Source organism: Penicillium canariense (genome assembly GCF_028826845.1).
Source record: "Penicillium canariense strain IBT 26290 chromosome Unknown utg000001l_segment0_segment0, whole genome shotgun sequence".
In the NCBI taxonomy this organism is placed as follows: Eukaryota; Fungi; Ascomycota; class Eurotiomycetes; order Eurotiales; family Aspergillaceae; genus Penicillium; species Penicillium canariense.
In genome coordinates, this window is record NW_026622728.1 from 3,119,904 (window position 1) to 3,135,276 (window position 15,373).

Below are 15,373 nucleotides of genomic sequence, written 5' to 3' on the forward strand. Positions count from 1 at the left end.
CTGATTCGTAGACCTGCGTCGTTCTCAATGAACTAACTACCCGTGCCCGAGCGGGTCAAAACTTGATACGCAAACCTCACATCAGATCAACCTTGTATGCCTCGCATTCCTCGTATAACAGACGCATAGTGCTTCCGACGCACTTGATATGCACGCGATCGGTAAAGAACAATCGACCCCGCACTATTCGTAGGCCCTATTGGTGGCCCCATTGTTTTATTTTGAAATGCGTCTCAGCTTCATCTGCACACTGCTGTTTCTGGAGAAGCCACCAGATAGACGAAAATAGTTGACTTATCATAGGCTTCCGCCCCTTTTCCTCAGCGGCTAAAATTTGGTTATTGTGGCTGCGGCTGGCTTGGTGGCAGCTTCTCGTCGCTGAAACCACACCCCTTCTGATCTATGATGTTACCGGAGGAATGCTCCTTCCTGCAAGCCTCATACAACACCGCGGTTGTCTACTGCATCACCCACGACCAGTTTTCTTGCAAAAAAAGCAAATTCGACTAGCTTTTCTAATATTGTCGCAGTCCGAAACACAGGTGGCTACAGTCGCTATCTGGAAGGGGCGGAGCAGTTGCCATGACATATGTGACTACACTTATGAGGAGCCCCGCTTAGAACAAAGATTTTCCTTGGTCGATTAAAGCTGTTGTTCACTTGTGAATCTATTTGGATTCCGCTTGCCACGCACACGCAAAGCTAATTTCAGTTCAAGATGGACTCTATTGATCAGGATATGACAGAGTATGCTATCAAACCATTTTTTTTGGTTCCTTTGCTAACACTCTATAGGACCTCTGAGTTTTCTGCGGGTGTTGCGGTGCTTGTTATGGGTATCACCGGTGTCGGAAAAAGCACCATCATATCAAAGCTTATAGGAGGTGATACTGGCATTGGCCATGACCTGACGTCCTGTGAGTACAGCGCGAAGTCTACCAATTTGCTTAAAATCGTTAACATATAATTAAGATACACAGGGTATTAAATTCTACAGCATTATGATCAAAGACAGAGCTGTGTATTTGGTGGATACCCCCGGATTTAACGACACTTATCGTTCGGCTTTCGACATAGTTTTCTTGATTTGTCTGGGCGACCGCCATTAATAGATCATTTTCTGTGGTCAAGAGTGCATTTTTCACCCCACCTGCGTTATATTGGAATGAGGAAAAAGACACTTTACAAGACCATGGGTGGCATTGAATTGGGCATCTAGAGTCTCTTCAGCTTAATTAACTTGTGGACAGGAAGTGTTACTATGAAACAGGGCACGACCGTTCTGGTCGGAGCGAGCACTGCATATACTTAAGAAGCCAACACTCCCCACTCAGGATTAGGTCGGCGGTTTAAACATAATTTCAGGCCGAAAGCCCGAGTTGGAGATTCACAAGTTCATGGACACCTCGGACCGATTTCAAGGGTTCGGAGAGGGCTTGCAGAAGAGTTACAACGCAGATGAACGCAAGTAATGCATTGGCGTGTACCTGGATGTATACAATTGAAGTGAAAGGAGAAGTTTTGCGACATGAATAGGGACTGGAGACATAAAACTTTGCTGTGATGAATCATTTAGAAGGAACAGAGAATTGATATACGTCTTAGTCGTTGAAGCCGAGCAAAACAACGAATAGCATGGAGTTGTTTTTGCGGGTTTGCTGGAAGCTCGCTTCTTATCGGCGGCTCGCGAGCTCGCTGACCCGCGGACGTGCATTCGTCTTCATCACCTCACTCGACCAACCCCGCCATGGCCGCCCTCACATCGGAGGAATATAAAGTGCTCGAGCAGTCGCGCCAGCGTCTCGTTCAACTGACTCGCTCTCTGGGCTCCCTGATCGCAAGTCTCGAGCAGGGCGATCCCCTCCCGCCATGGTGCGCAGCTCCCCCGGAGCCCCAACCTTCAGCCAAGGATCCCCAAATAACACCGCAGTCCAGGTCCTCACTCCAGTCCCAAGCCAACATCATCTCCAACAACCTCGTCAGCGTCTCCGAACACCTCTCCGACCACCGCGACCTCCTCTCCTCGCTCGTCGCATACCCCGGGCCCGAGTACCCAGGCCGCACGCAAGGAAACATCCTTGAACAGCTGCTGCGCACAAAACTTGACCCTCGTGTGGAGGATTGGGTCGCGCGTGGCCGCGAAGCCGGCACGGAACCGTCTCCCTCCGCCCTCGACCTCTCTAACGCGACCTCGAACCCAACCGCACCCGCAACGCCGGCCCAAAACCTTCTCAGTGAGTCAGAGCTGGCCGACCTGTGGGAATGGGCCCCCCTTGAAGCAAACGAGGAAGCCCGGCGGCGGAATTGGGGTGGCAATTTTACGCTCGAGGAGCGTGAGGCGGGTATACAAAATGTGGTGACGGGCTTGCGAAGACAATTGGAAGACGACGATGGAAGCGAGGAGGAGGAAGAGGGAGAAGAGGACGAAGGCGAAGACGAGATGGAGATCGTAGGCGTGCATCGCAAGTCGGGGGGTGGCTCAGGCCTCGAATTTGATATTGCACCCCATCACGCACATATCGCGGAGCCCGTTGTGCCGCTGGATGAGATTCTCCGGTACATGACGACTGGGCGCATGCCATGATACCACCGAAATTTTGATATTGGCAAGGAGTTTAAGGTGATTTACTGGGGCTGGGTCTAATAAGACGGAAGAACATGGGCAGACATGACCGGACGTGGCTTCCATGAGCCAACTGCATATATTCCCGAAAGACATTATTAGGAGTTTTATAACGGATTTGAAAACGAAGCGCAGTCAATTCGCAAGAATCGATATCCTCTAACCCCGTCGTCGCGTGGTAGGAGTCTTCGAGCCCGGCTTGGGTGACACCCCTGAGCTTTCGCCAGAGGCCGCCTTCTCCGCGATCTTTGCTCGCGGCGCCTTCTTGTTGGGCGCCGGGCTGTTCCAGTAGTACACCATCTGCCCGGCGAGGATCACGTTGAGAGTAAAGCCGGCGATAAAACCATAGAGAATGAGCTTGTCCTCGACCTCTTGCAAGGTGGTGAAGATGCGGGAGAGAGATCCGAAGAGGTAGTTGAAGACCTAGCAGAGAAAGACCGCAAAGTTAGCTTGTGCGCTTGTGGATTGAATCCAAGCCGAAAACGTACTGTGAATGCGCTCAACTGCCCGGTGCCTCCCTCGCTCCAGATGGCATAGATCTGGGGCAACTTGCTAGCAACACCGAGAGCGCCAGCACCGGCCTGCAGATACGACATGGTCTGCCCGTTAATGAGGGTCTGGTCGAAGAGCAGGGCGTAAACAGCAGCCGCCACGAGAGCGACAAAGGTGGCGGCCGCGGCGGACCGACCGGCAAAGGTCAGGACGAGGATGCTGACAGCAACATCTTGGACGGCGATGAGAGCAGTCTCTCCGTATGTGCTGAAAGGGAACTGGTTACGCACGCTGTACGACAGCGTGATGAGCAAACTGGCGGTTTCAAGGGCATAAGAGACGAAGGAAACGCCAGCGGACGAGCGCGAGTTGATCAGCTTCAGGATCTGCGGGACCTTGACTATAGCGCTGGCGCCAACGATGGCAATACCGAGCGCCTTTGAGATAGCTAGGGATGTGCAGGCCGGATCCTCGGTAAGGCTGAGATCGAGGAGCAAGGCGCTGTGGCAGGGCGCTGTGATCAGAGAGATGACCGCATCGTGGACGGGTTTGGGGATCGCCTCGACGATGGGCTTCAAAAAGGGCTGGAGAGGGTCCACAACGGTCTTCTGAATGACGTCCATGGTTGCTGGTGAGGGTTCAAAGACGAAGGAGGAAAGCTATTGTCAGTTGTCAGTTGTCAGTGTTGACATGCCGGGAGCTAAACTGCGGGTTTGGTCCGTGCGGCCGCCGGGGAAATTGTTCCTTCTTCCACTTTTCTTCCCTTGCTCCTCTCTCGAGGACTTCCCCCCACGCGCCATGCTCCCTCTACGGTCCGCCATCTTGAGGCCAGGACCTCCTCTAGAGGTGCTCCTGTGCTCACGATGTCTGGTCAAATCGCGGCCTTACCCCCCGTCTGCGACACGGGGCTTCTGGTCATCCTCGCATCGGCGGACCGGCATAGCGGATAACCAAGCTCCCTCCGCCTTCCACAAGACATATTTCTCTGCCAATCGCCTCTACGATGCCTCAGGATTGAAGGGAGGCTTCATCTCGTCTTTTGCCTCTGCCAATTCCGATAACCCCGCGACTCCGCGTACCTCACAACCTTCGAGCGACACAAACGCAAACCCGCCCGATTCGTCTGAAACAGCATCTTCTGGACCAATTAGTGCAGAGTCCAACCAAATTGAACTCCCACATCGACGGAGGAAGCGTTTGAAGGAATCGGCGCCAGAAAATGACAAAGCAGAGCATGTCATGCCACTCGATGCGTCCGCGCAATTGTCAAATCTCTCCTCCGCTCTCCCCACCACCTCCATCCGCCGTAAACTGGCCGCATACCTCGCTCTCACGAAACCCCGACTATCTTTCCTAATACTCCTCACTACTACATCGGCCTATGGCATGTATCCGATTTCGACGTTGCTCGCCCTCGACCCGGCCATGACCCCACTCCCAACCCTCTCGACCTCGACATTAACCTTCATATATCTGACAACGGGCACATTTCTGTCATGTTGCAGTGCGAACACATTGAACATGATGTTTGAGCCCAAGTACGATGCGTTGATGTCGCGCACGCGGAATCGTCCGCTGGTCCGCGGGCTGGTGTCGCGTCGCGGAGCGCTGCTCTTTGCCATTGGCACCGCGGTTACTGGTCTCGGGCTGCTGTATGTGGGTACCAACCCAACTACCACGGCGCTTTCTGCAGCCAACATCTTCTTGTACGCATTTGTCTATACTCCGCTGAAGCGGATCAGCGTGATTAATACCTGGGTCGGTGCCGTGGTGGGTGGCATCCCCCCTTTGATGGGATGGGTTGCCGCTGCAGGACAGACGGCAACGACTGGTCATGATACATGGCGCGATATGCTTTTCAGCGAGGACAGCATCGGCGGGTGGCTGTTGGGTGGCATTTTGTTTGCCTGGCAGTTTCCCCATTTCAACGCTCTCTCGCATCTCATTCGCGATGAGTACAAGGGCGCTGGCTACAGAATGTTGGCCTGGGTTAATCCCGCTCAGAATGCTCGGGTAGCCCTGCGCTACTCGGTGCTTATGTTCCCCTTCTCCATCGGCCTTTGGTGGGTCGGTGTAGTTGGCCACGGCTTCCTCGTTGGAAGTACCTTGGCCAACGGCTGGCTTGTTCGCAAGGCCTATCAGTTCTGGCGGCTTCAGGGCGCTCAGGGCAGTGCCCGTGGCCTCTTCTGGGCTAGTATCTGGCAACTTCCTATCCTGCTTGTCGGTGGTCTAGTCACCAAGAAGGGTCTCTGGGATGGCGTCTGGCGCAATGTCTTTGGACAGCCCGAGGAAGATGAAGATGAATATCTCTATTATGAAGATACGGAGGAAGCTTCAGATGACTCTACTCTTGCTCACGGAGGGAAGTCTTCCCGTTCGTCGAGTCGGGCTAGTGTTTTGTCATCTACATAAGAGGTTGGGGTTGGCCGAGAGGAGATTTAGATGGTTTACCCTGTCGAGGCTGGTCTGGCGTATCGGTTCTCTTCTCTTGCTCGTCTCTCTTCTATTTTCCATTCTTCTTTTTTGTTTTGTACAGCGGTTGGAGCGGCGTTGTCTGCTTGTTTTTCAATTTTGTATAACACTCTCCAGAGGAGGCCATCTACAGATCATCTCACACGATATCTTTCTTATTCACATACAATTTCATCCACTTTTGTAGAAATCCCAATGTTCTAGATTATGCTTCATATTTCCAGAACCTTTCTGGTCTAGTTCGTGGCTCACTTGGTGTGATATTTCCTGGCCGCACAAGACGACAAGCACCACAGCTGAGCATCTTCCGGGACTCTTCTCCTTGATTTGACACCTCTATTGTCTAGTAAAGACTCCGTCATATAAACACTAGCGCTACTCTGATCTTTATATCTTACAATGCGTATGTAACTTTCACAATTGCAGGATGTCTATTTTACGACTCGCACAGCTTGGCTTACATCTAGATAATATCCGCCGCCGGGCAGGAGACCTGGCATGGTTTGATCAAAATGGCGAAATATCATCTCGCTACGACCACTTTGAAAAAATTAACAGAATATTTCTGGAGAGGTCACTTCATTCCTTTTTGGGGAGGCCATACAGGACGGAGCATATATTTGAATTGCCAGAGCGTTCAAGCGAGACGAGGCTTTCTCAACCCTGCATTAAGAGCCAGAATATTTTGTAAAACGACCATCACCTATGCATGCATCTTCAAATGCAGCTGAGAAACCCCGGTTAAATTGCTATCGACCTTACTCATTCATCCCAAATTTCAGTGTTCTTTGTCAACTCCGTTGCCATCAATCTATCATCCAGGATTTTGGGAATGGCAAGACGAGTTTGAACTATACTTGGAATGGCGTTTTTTCCTGCTGGGTCTGATGAGCTCTATTTCGGTTATGTAACATTATTACTTCCGTTAGTTATTGATAGATAACCTGTATTAAATCACGCTGACATACACAGCAAGACTGTCTAGTTGATTCAGTCTGTCTTTGCTGAAGAACCGATAGTTGGATGTGCTGGGTGCTTCTCTACTTGGAATTATTTTAACGAACCTCCTTCTCTTAACAGGATTAAGCCTTTCGATTGGGGGTACCAAACACAGTGAACAGGGCTCGTCGAGAGCATTTAAGAGAAAATATAAATACTGCTTTCGTCATCTGCCAATTTATAATGATAGGAGATTGTGACCGGGTATCTTAATCTAAGGTATACATGTGCTATAGTACAAAATTTCCACCTGCTGGAGACTACTATGCCTTCCGCAGCTGCAGATGATACGTTTGCAATGCCGCTTCAGTCATAGGACTCGGCGCGCGCACCATAGCATCATCACCTCCCTTCCCAGTCTTTGGGAACGCAATTACATCTCGCACCGACTCCTTGCCCAACATGACAGCAACAAGACGATCAAAGCCCAATGCAAGACCCGCGTGCGGCGGACAGCCCGCGCGGAGGGCGTCAAGAAGATGTGAGAAGTCATGCAGGCGCTCGGCTGGCATTCTCAGAATGTCACGGAAGATGAATTCCTGCACAGCCGCGTCATGAATACGACGGCTACCGCCGCCGAGCTCGACTCCATTTACGACGAGATCATAATGGTCGGCCACGACTTTCATAGGATCGGTGAGGAGGAGTTCCACGTCGGCGGCGGTCTTAGGTGCTGTGAAAGGGTGATGGGTGGAGGAGAAGCCTGCAGCACCTCCCTGGCCGGGCTCTGACTCGGAAGATGGCGAGAATAGTGGGAAGTCGACGACCCACATGAAGTCAAAGCCAGTAGGGGGAATCCTTGAAGCCAGTTGAGACGGCATGGGAGTGTAGAGCCCGGCGAAGATCGCCAATTGGCGTCGAGCCACCCGAGAAGGGTGCACGAGGGCGAGCCTGAAGGATGATCAAATCGCCGTGATCCGGCTCAAGGAGCTGTTCAACTTGCTCAGCAGCCTCAAAGCCAAAGGGTTGCAGACCACTAAGAGGCCGTTTGCCATTGAACACGAACACACCCGGGCCGCCATCGGCATTATTATTGAATGAGGCACCGGCAGGCGAGTCGAGGAATTCTGTGATGAACTTGAGCGTCTCCGCCGGATCATTGTCGGCACTTTCAAGCTTGAAAGCCTCGACGATGGGATCCGTGAGCGGCGAGATCTTCATGACCAGGTCGACTGGCAGTACATGATCAAGCCGCATGATCTCCATACCGAATCTAGTGTCTGGCTTATCGGAGCCGTACTTGGACATGACGTCTTGATACGAGACACGGCGGAAGGGGCCCTCAGGCGCCGGGTCCTTCATCAACGTGGACCACAGCCTGCGGATGACTCCCTCAACGGTGCGCATCACATCATCACCAGTAGCGAAGGACATCTCCAGATCCAGCTGCGTGAACTCCGGCTGGCGATCTGCCCGAAGATCTTCATCCCGGAAGCAACGTGCGAATTGGTAGTACCGTGGCAGCCCACTAGCCATCAAAATCTGCTTGTACTGCTGCGGGCTTTGAGGCAAGGCATACGCCAGTCCCGGTCGACGAGTTGGAACCAAGAATTCGCGTGCACCTTCCGGCGTCGATTTAAACAGCAACGGGGTCTCGATTTCCACGAAACCTGGCTGATTGCTCTCCTCCAATTCCTTTTTGCAGGCATTCCGCACCTCCGCCCGGAACCTCAGCGCCTCGCGCAACTCAGCATCGGACCGAAGCTGCAGATACCGCTGCTCTGGTGCAAACACCGTCTCAGGTGTCATAATGATGTCCTTGGGGAAATCATTCAGAAGGTGAATATCTTCCAATGCCAGCTCCCAGGAATCCTCAGGTTTGCCCGCGGCCTCTGAGGCCTTCTTCTTCTTTTGCTGCACGGTGCCTCGTACGGCGACGGGGCTGTTGGCGTTGATGGTCTTGAGTTTCTCGAAGGCTTCATTCTTGGCGAAGCTAACGACCTGTAAACTGTACTTCATGGTTGGATCTATAAGGCGCACGAAGGACAGCTTCTTGGAAAGGTCTGCACGCTGACCAAGGTAGCCATGCAGGACGACGTCGGCATTGGGTTCGGCCTGTGTGAGGAAGCTTTCGAAGTCATGAGTGGCAGGAGGGAATTCCACTGCGTAAATAGCAACCCATATTAACAATTGATTTCGTTTACTGCATTGAACAGACGTTCACTTGACGTACCGGCCTTTTTGTATGCCTCGAGAAAGCTAGGAAGCTTGGCCGGACTGCCCTGCTCACGGAGGTATGCGGGGCGATGGAAATGCCTGGTCACAAAGGCTTGTGGCTGCCATGGTCTAGCAGATGGCGATCTAGAGCTCGCAAAGCTCGAGCGAAGCCACAAAGGCAGCTGCACGCCTGGTATGCGTATCATGACTGGCGAGCGAGTCTCAAGCTGGGCCGGTCGCGCGACTCAAAAAAGCACCGGCCTCCGCCCGCCAAAACGAGACTAGCGCAGTCCTTTTATTAGCGCGAATCTTGCCGCATTTTTTTTTCTTTCTTTCTTCATCCTTCCAAGTTTTATACTCGTGAGTCTATCTGCTCTGCACCAGAGATCTCGACCCTCAAGGACATGCAAACTAACTGTTCTTCAGATGATGAAAGCCTAGTGTGTTCTATATGACAATAATTTCTCCTCCCTGAGACTTGCGGCTCTCCCTCTCTGAGGGCTCAAGGGCTGCTTGACTCGGGATGGAGGGAGAGTGATCTATGCGTTCGGCACACCCACCTTGTTAATTTACGGACGCGATGAAGGCATCTCTGACCCATTTTTCAACTTGAAGGTGTTTCCCACTGGCTGGGCCGTGGGTGTTACAATATAACAATATAATATGAGGATGAGAGTTGGGTCGTGGAATGGCGGTGTCAATTGTCTGCAGCATGGCTCGACTCCCCACTGCGAAGCAAAGCCTTGATGACACGCACCCCTCTCTTTCTCAATGCAGAATTATCATAGAACTCAGATAAACGAATATCAATATTGATTTCAATCTCAATTATGTCGGTTCACATGGAACTTTCTGATCCAATCTGCCCTCCTCGCAGTATCCCGAGATAGTGTATTCACAGTCTGTATATCTTTTATAAAACCCTAACAACGAAAAATGCAAAACTCGCAAAACCTAAATCTTTTAATTCTCTCCAAAAATCATTTTCTCCAGAACGGCCTTCTCTCCGCTGTTATCCACCAAGCTCTTGAACACACCGTTCTCAATTCCCATCAGATCCTTGGGAGGTCCGAACTCAACAGCCTTGCCCGCATCCATAACGAGGATACGATCGAAATCTGCAATAGTACTGAGCCGGTGGGCAATCACAAGCAGAGTCGTCGCGTCGCGACCGAATTCCGCACGGATAGACTGCTGGATCAGCGCATCGGTCTCCATGTCCACGGCCGAGGTGGCCTCGTCCAGGACCATGATCTTGGGTCTTGATACGATGGCACGGGCGAGGCAGAGGAGCTGCCGTTGACCCTGGGATAAATTGAGACCGCCCTCGGAAATGGACGCAGACAGAGATGTAAACATGTTTGTGTTGGCTTGCTGTGCTGTCGCAGTGTCGGGTGTGGTTGCACCGGTGGTGCTGGACTGCCGTGGAGTCCCAGCTTGGGATGTCAATGTTGCTTCGTCATCCTCGACTGATGAAGAGATGAGGCGCACGCGGGCCAAGGCATCCTGCAGCTCCGTGTCACTGTACTCGTCGAAGGGGTCGAGGTTAGACCGCACTGTACCAGAGAAGAGCACAGGATCTTGCGGAATGATTGCAAGGCGGCTACGGAGATCGTGCAAAGTGATCTTCGACACGTCGAGCCCATCAATAAGAATCTGGCCCTGGCGGGCTTCCAGAAACCGGAAGAGGGCAAGAGTCAACGATGACTTGCCCGCACCGGTACGACCAACGACACCTACTCGCTGGTTCTTCTCGATTGTGAAAGTGAGTCCTTTGAGAACGGGGGGCATATCTGGTGCGTAGCCCACCACAAGGTCCTTGACCTCCAAGCGACCCTCTGTAGGCCAAGCAGCGGGTGCATGGGCACCGCCCTGGTTCTCGAGCTCAATCTTGGAATACTCGATGACGCGCTCGGTAGCATTCATGTTGAGCTCGATATTGGCATATTGTCGCAGAGCAAAGGCAATCGCACTATTGCACTGCAGTGTAAAGCTTAGGGCAAAGCCAGCAAGCGAAGCTGAGATACCGGGCAGAGAAACCACGAGCGCAGCCGTGAGAGTTGAAAAGACCGCGCCGACAACATTCATGCGAATGCCTAGCCAACGGTTGAACAGCCACATAGTCCACCATGCTTGGGCGTGAGCATCGATCTTGCTATAGATGACTTCGATGAAAGTCTCGCTCTTGGTGAACGCGCGAATAGTGATCAAACCAGCTAAGCTAGAGCCAAACTGTTCGAACACCGGACTCTTCGCAGTACTCTCAAGACGTTTGATTTCCCGAGCACCGGCTAAGTAAGTCATGGAAAGCTTCATGCAAATCACGAAAAGGATAGACGCGAAAAGGATGACTAGTGGCGAGACAAGTACTCCGGCAACCAGAATGCCGCACATTTCCAATATCTGGGAGCAGAAAAAGCCGAGCTCATAACCGAGTCGCGAATCGATCATATGGAAGTCAGATGTGAAACGATTAAGAATACGCCCCAGAGGAACAGTATCCAGCCAGCGCAATGGTGCACGTAATATCGCGTACGTGAGCCGGTCGAAGAGATTTCTCGATGCGCGCACGCTTGCAGAAAGAATGAAGTAGAACCGGGCTGTACCGAGTATACAGGCAAGAACGGAGATGCCAATATAAACGCCGAGGTACCACTGTAGGTTGTTATCATGTGTGGCTGAATTTGTTCGCGACATTGTATGTTGCAGCAGGGCCTGGAAGTGTTCGGGATAGGCCTCGGTGTTGGATGATGCGCTGGACCAGACATTGATCCACCAAGCCTGTTGTGTCACCAGTCATTAGCAATGCACTCTCAAGGCAGGGATAATTGGAGATGATCTTGAGACTTACACGTCCAACCATCAGGCTAGAATAGCTGAGATACACCATTATCGTAATAAGCCAGAGAATAGCATGGCCACCCATCGAAAAATAAGTTCTGTAAACAGAAAGATGGATCGAGCCAACTTCTCGCTGCTCATCCTCAATAAACTTCTTTGGTGATGCTCGCTTCGTTGCTGTGTCATCATGTGAGGTGCTTGGCTGCTGATGCGGTGTATTGGAGATGATCTTCTGGAGATTGGTCTCCTCAGGAGCAACTCCGGCCAATTCCTCGTTGAGGGCATTCTGGTCCTCCTCTGTCGCTTCATGCTCTTCCCGGAGAATATCATCCAAGTGCTTCTCTTTCCGAAGATCATCAATAGTACCTGCGTACTTGACGCGCCCGTTTTCCAAAAGCACCGAGTAGTCGGTTTTGGGAAGACACAACGCAACATGGTGAGTGACCAGTACACGAGTTCGCCCTTGACCAAGCTCCCCCGTCAAAGCATGTTCGTAGACGTGGCGGCCAGTGTGCGCATCCAAGGCGCTGAAAATATCATCCATAACGAGTATGCCTGCCCTGGAATACAATGCACGGGCAAACGACACTCGCCAACGCTGTCCACCACTCAGGTTGACACCATTCGCACCGATATCGGTTAGTTCGCCATCGGGCATCATCTCCAAATCCTTCTCCAAGGCACAGGCGAAGAGGGTCTTCCGATAACGGTCTTCGTTGTAAGGAAGCCCGAACAGGATATTTGCTTTGATGGTGGCGTTCTCAATCCAAGGGACCTGGGCAACATATGCAATCGCTGAATCAATAGTCCAGTTTGCGCTCGTTGCGAGATGGTCGAAGCGATCCTTAGTAGGAGGTGGGACGGGCACTTTCACGGTTCCTTCGAGAACATCACATTCACCCAGAATCGACGCGAGAAGCAGACTCTTTCCAGACCCAGTTCGACCAGAAATGACGCTGAGACCCTTGCTGGGGAAGACGAGATTCATCTCACGAAGAAGAAAGCGATCTTCGTCATCTTCTTCGCCTTCTTCCTTCTCTGCTGGCCATGCCACAGAAGCCTCCTCAAAAGCAATGGTATCCGAAGGCACAGTGTTCACGATCTTCTCAGCTGATCGCATGTAAATATCAATACGGTCCGCGCTGACCTTCGCCTCCAGGCCATTGGAAATGATCTCAGGCAGCACAGCCAGAGACATCTCCAGGGCACCGAAAACAGCCATGGCAGTGAAGGCAACGGATGCAGATAGCCCACCATGAATCAGAGCGTAGACAGTCAACGAGATTGCGGCAAGACCGATGGGACCGAGAATCCAGATTGCCATCAGGACGACATCATAGAGGAATGAGATCCACAAGGCCCCAAGCTCTGCCTCTCGCGCCTGTCCGATCTTCTTCTGCCACTGTTCCTCCAAAGCTGAGAACTTGACCTGACGAATGCCTTGAAGCACCTCAGTAACGATGGCCATTTTCTGATCTCTGAGCTTCATGAGTTTGTCCTGTGCACCGGTGTACTTCTTGGCGGCGAAGATATTCAGTGGAGTGACAAGCAGAGATACAGCAATTCCAGCCAAAGCACTGCGCCAGCCGAGAATTTTGACCAAGAAGCTGCAGCCGATGATAATCTTCAGACTGGCGAACGGGATCAGATATGCGTAGGACGTAAAGTCAGAGATACGTCTGGCATCCACGGCTGCTAGGTTAATAATACTCTGTCGGCTTTTCTTGATCGAGGCCTCGTCATCTTCCTCCTCCTCGGCTTGTTCCTGCAGCAAGGCCTTCATGGAGGCGTTTGGATCATCCTTGTTTTTGGACTTTTCGGTTTGCTTGGCATCCTTTCGGCGCATTGACTTGGCGAAAACGGCGGCTGAGAGCTCCGCGTAGATCGGGACAAAGAGCTTAGAGCAGACAACCCAGAATAACCAAGCCTCAATAGTCGAGTGCAGTAACATCAACCCTCCTAGTGCGAGAACCCAGAACAAAGTTTGGAGCGGATTGAAGGAATCCGTCCCGCGAGTCTCCAGCGAGCTTAGAATCTTAAAGAGAGCCACCTGGGGTCCGAAGCTCAGGGTACTAGTCACCACAGTCAGGAAAAGCTGAAATAAAAGAGTGTCCCAGTGTGCAAAGATGAGGGCTTTCCAAATCGTGCGTGAGCCTTTGGCACGTTCAAAGTGTGTTCTAAGGTGTTCTGCACGTTTTACCGACCGAAGCTTGGGTAGGTCGCCCAGGGCCAGTGTCCGGTTCTTGACGGCATAGTTGAGAATATTTTGGGCCCAGGAAAACGTGAAACGGCCAAAAGCAGATACTGTGAGCTCTCTATCAACAACTTGACCGTTGTAGAAAACGTCAGGCCGGCGCGGTAGAAGAATGCTGAACAATGCGCGCAGTAGCGCACTAGCAAGCTGAACGATGATCAAGCCAATCCATAGTTTCTCCCGAAGCAGAATACTCTGGTTATTCCATGCCAGGCGAATTTGAATGCCGGCGATTGCAAGGGCAGTTAGACTGCCACCAAACGCAAACTGGCCCAGCACGAATCGCCTCGTTGGTCTTGGCTCAGTGAAGAACGCGATGGCTTGAACAGAAAGAAAGACCTGAAATAGAAGTTCGCGTTAATCAAACCTGTAATAAATCGGGAGTGTTTGTGCCATTTTGTGTTCTAGAGTACATACCCAGATTCCAAATTGCAGCCAGGCCAGAATAGTGTAGTCTGTGTTGTATTTCAACGTTGTAAGAACGGCCAGAGCCAATGTGACAAGTACTCCACTGCCGGAGAAAAGCGCAATCGCGACCCGTTGCCATTTATCTGAGAACGCGTGAAGAGACTCCTCAGTCGCTTCACCATCCTCATCGCGATAGGCAGTCTTCGCTAAGTCTGCTTCATCTTGCTGGGGCGATGTGCACGCGATCCGATCGGCGATACTCTTGATGGCAGGGATGCTATCCAGGCCCGCGAGTAAGACGGCGATCGAGCCCGCCACCAGAGACGCAACCTGCACGTTAGAGGACATTCCTCATATCACTGCGCGAAGGGGAGTTGTTGGAAGAGAGAGGAAAGAGTAAGAAAAGGGGTGGACATGCAGGGCATATTACAAGCGTCCATCTTATCGCGATCCTTGTTGGGTAGTCATCGTCCTAGTCCCAGTGAGAAAGGACTTTTAATCTTACTCATAGCGGGTCATCTAACTAACTTGCATGTACTGTTTAGCGCACTGTGCACGGTGACATCCACGCGCGGGGTGGGGAAGGTTTTAGCCCCTGTTCGGGACTGCCGGGTTGCCAATCCACTGGGAATGGAGAAGGGTGTACGGAGTAAGCATCCCGAATTCACAAGCTCGTATTGCGATAACTTGGATAGATGCACCGTGGGCCTGTTTTTCATTGCTTCGCGACAAAGTGAGTCCCGAACACTGGATGATAATACTTAAATCCGGTCCTGGGTATACTCCCATCTCTGCGCGCGCACCCCTTGTGGGCGTGCAGTATCCGGCGGTCTGAGTTTCGGGAGGCGCTCAAAGAACCGGTGTAGAGCACTCGGGCAGTGCTATTCACAGGCGGGAGGAGTTAAGGTGACTCACATCTCCAACGGGTTGCATGGCCGAGCGCCTTATCGCAAACGGTTCCCGGGAGGCGGGCACTGTTTCTGGGAAGCGGTAGGTAATCGCTAGGTAGCAGATGGGTGGGGAAATGGCGGAAACCATTGCTCGTGTGGCGCCCATAGGTCAGGAATGATCGGGCCAGCCTCGTGCTCCTTACTCCCTAGTGGCTGGGGTGGAGTGGGACGAGAAAG

At 52.0% G+C, this 15,373-nt stretch overlaps 6 protein-coding genes across 6 annotated transcripts; 3 read left to right on the forward strand and 3 right to left on the reverse strand.

Annotated features, from left to right (window-relative positions):
* Positions 1-718: 718 nt before the first annotated feature.
* On the forward strand, positions 719-1,472 carry N7482_001090 (uncharacterized protein; the record flags this gene model as incomplete). The annotated part of the gene is made up of 3 exons (XM_056683215.1): positions 719-747; positions 796-917; positions 1,366-1,472. The coding sequence occupies 3 exons, from the start codon at positions 719-721 to the stop codon at positions 1,470-1,472; spliced, it is 258 nt and encodes an 85-aa protein (XP_056546821.1).
* Positions 1,473-1,747: 275 nt separating this feature from the next.
* Positions 1,748-2,584, forward strand: med8 (RNA polymerase II mediator complex subunit MED8; the record flags this gene model as incomplete). The annotated part of the gene is made up of 1 exon (XM_056683216.1): positions 1,748-2,584. One exon carries the CDS (start codon positions 1,748-1,750, stop codon positions 2,582-2,584), a length of 837 nt encoding a protein of 278 aa, XP_056546822.1.
* Positions 2,585-2,782: 198 nt separating this feature from the next.
* N7482_001092 (putative monosaccharide-P-dolichol utilization protein) lies at positions 2,783-3,738 on the reverse strand (the record flags this gene model as incomplete). The annotated part of the gene is made up of 2 exons (XM_056683217.1): positions 2,783-3,046; positions 3,112-3,738. 2 exons carry the CDS (start codon positions 3,736-3,738, stop codon positions 2,783-2,785), a joined length of 891 nt encoding a protein of 296 aa, XP_056546823.1.
* Positions 3,739-3,913: 175 nt separating this feature from the next.
* On the forward strand, positions 3,914-5,527 carry cox10 (protoheme IX farnesyltransferase; the record flags this gene model as incomplete). Its single annotated transcript, XM_056683218.1, has 1 exon — positions 3,914-5,527. One exon carries the CDS (start codon positions 3,914-3,916, stop codon positions 5,525-5,527), a length of 1,614 nt encoding a protein of 537 aa, XP_056546824.1.
* Positions 5,528-6,849: 1,322 nt separating this feature from the next.
* Positions 6,850-8,949, reverse strand: N7482_001094 (aspartate--tRNA ligase MSD1; the record flags this gene model as incomplete). Its single annotated transcript, XM_056683219.1, has 3 exons — positions 6,850-7,477; positions 7,530-8,688; positions 8,760-8,949. 3 exons carry the CDS (start codon positions 8,947-8,949, stop codon positions 6,850-6,852), a joined length of 1,977 nt encoding a protein of 658 aa, XP_056546825.1.
* Positions 8,950-9,706: 757 nt separating this feature from the next.
* Positions 9,707-14,594, reverse strand: N7482_001095 (uncharacterized protein; the record flags this gene model as incomplete). The annotated part of the gene is made up of 3 exons (XM_056683220.1): positions 9,707-11,524; positions 11,595-14,177; positions 14,256-14,594. The coding sequence occupies 3 exons, from the start codon at positions 14,592-14,594 to the stop codon at positions 9,707-9,709; spliced, it is 4,740 nt and encodes a 1,579-aa protein (XP_056546826.1).
* Positions 14,595-15,373: the final 779 nt, after the last annotated feature.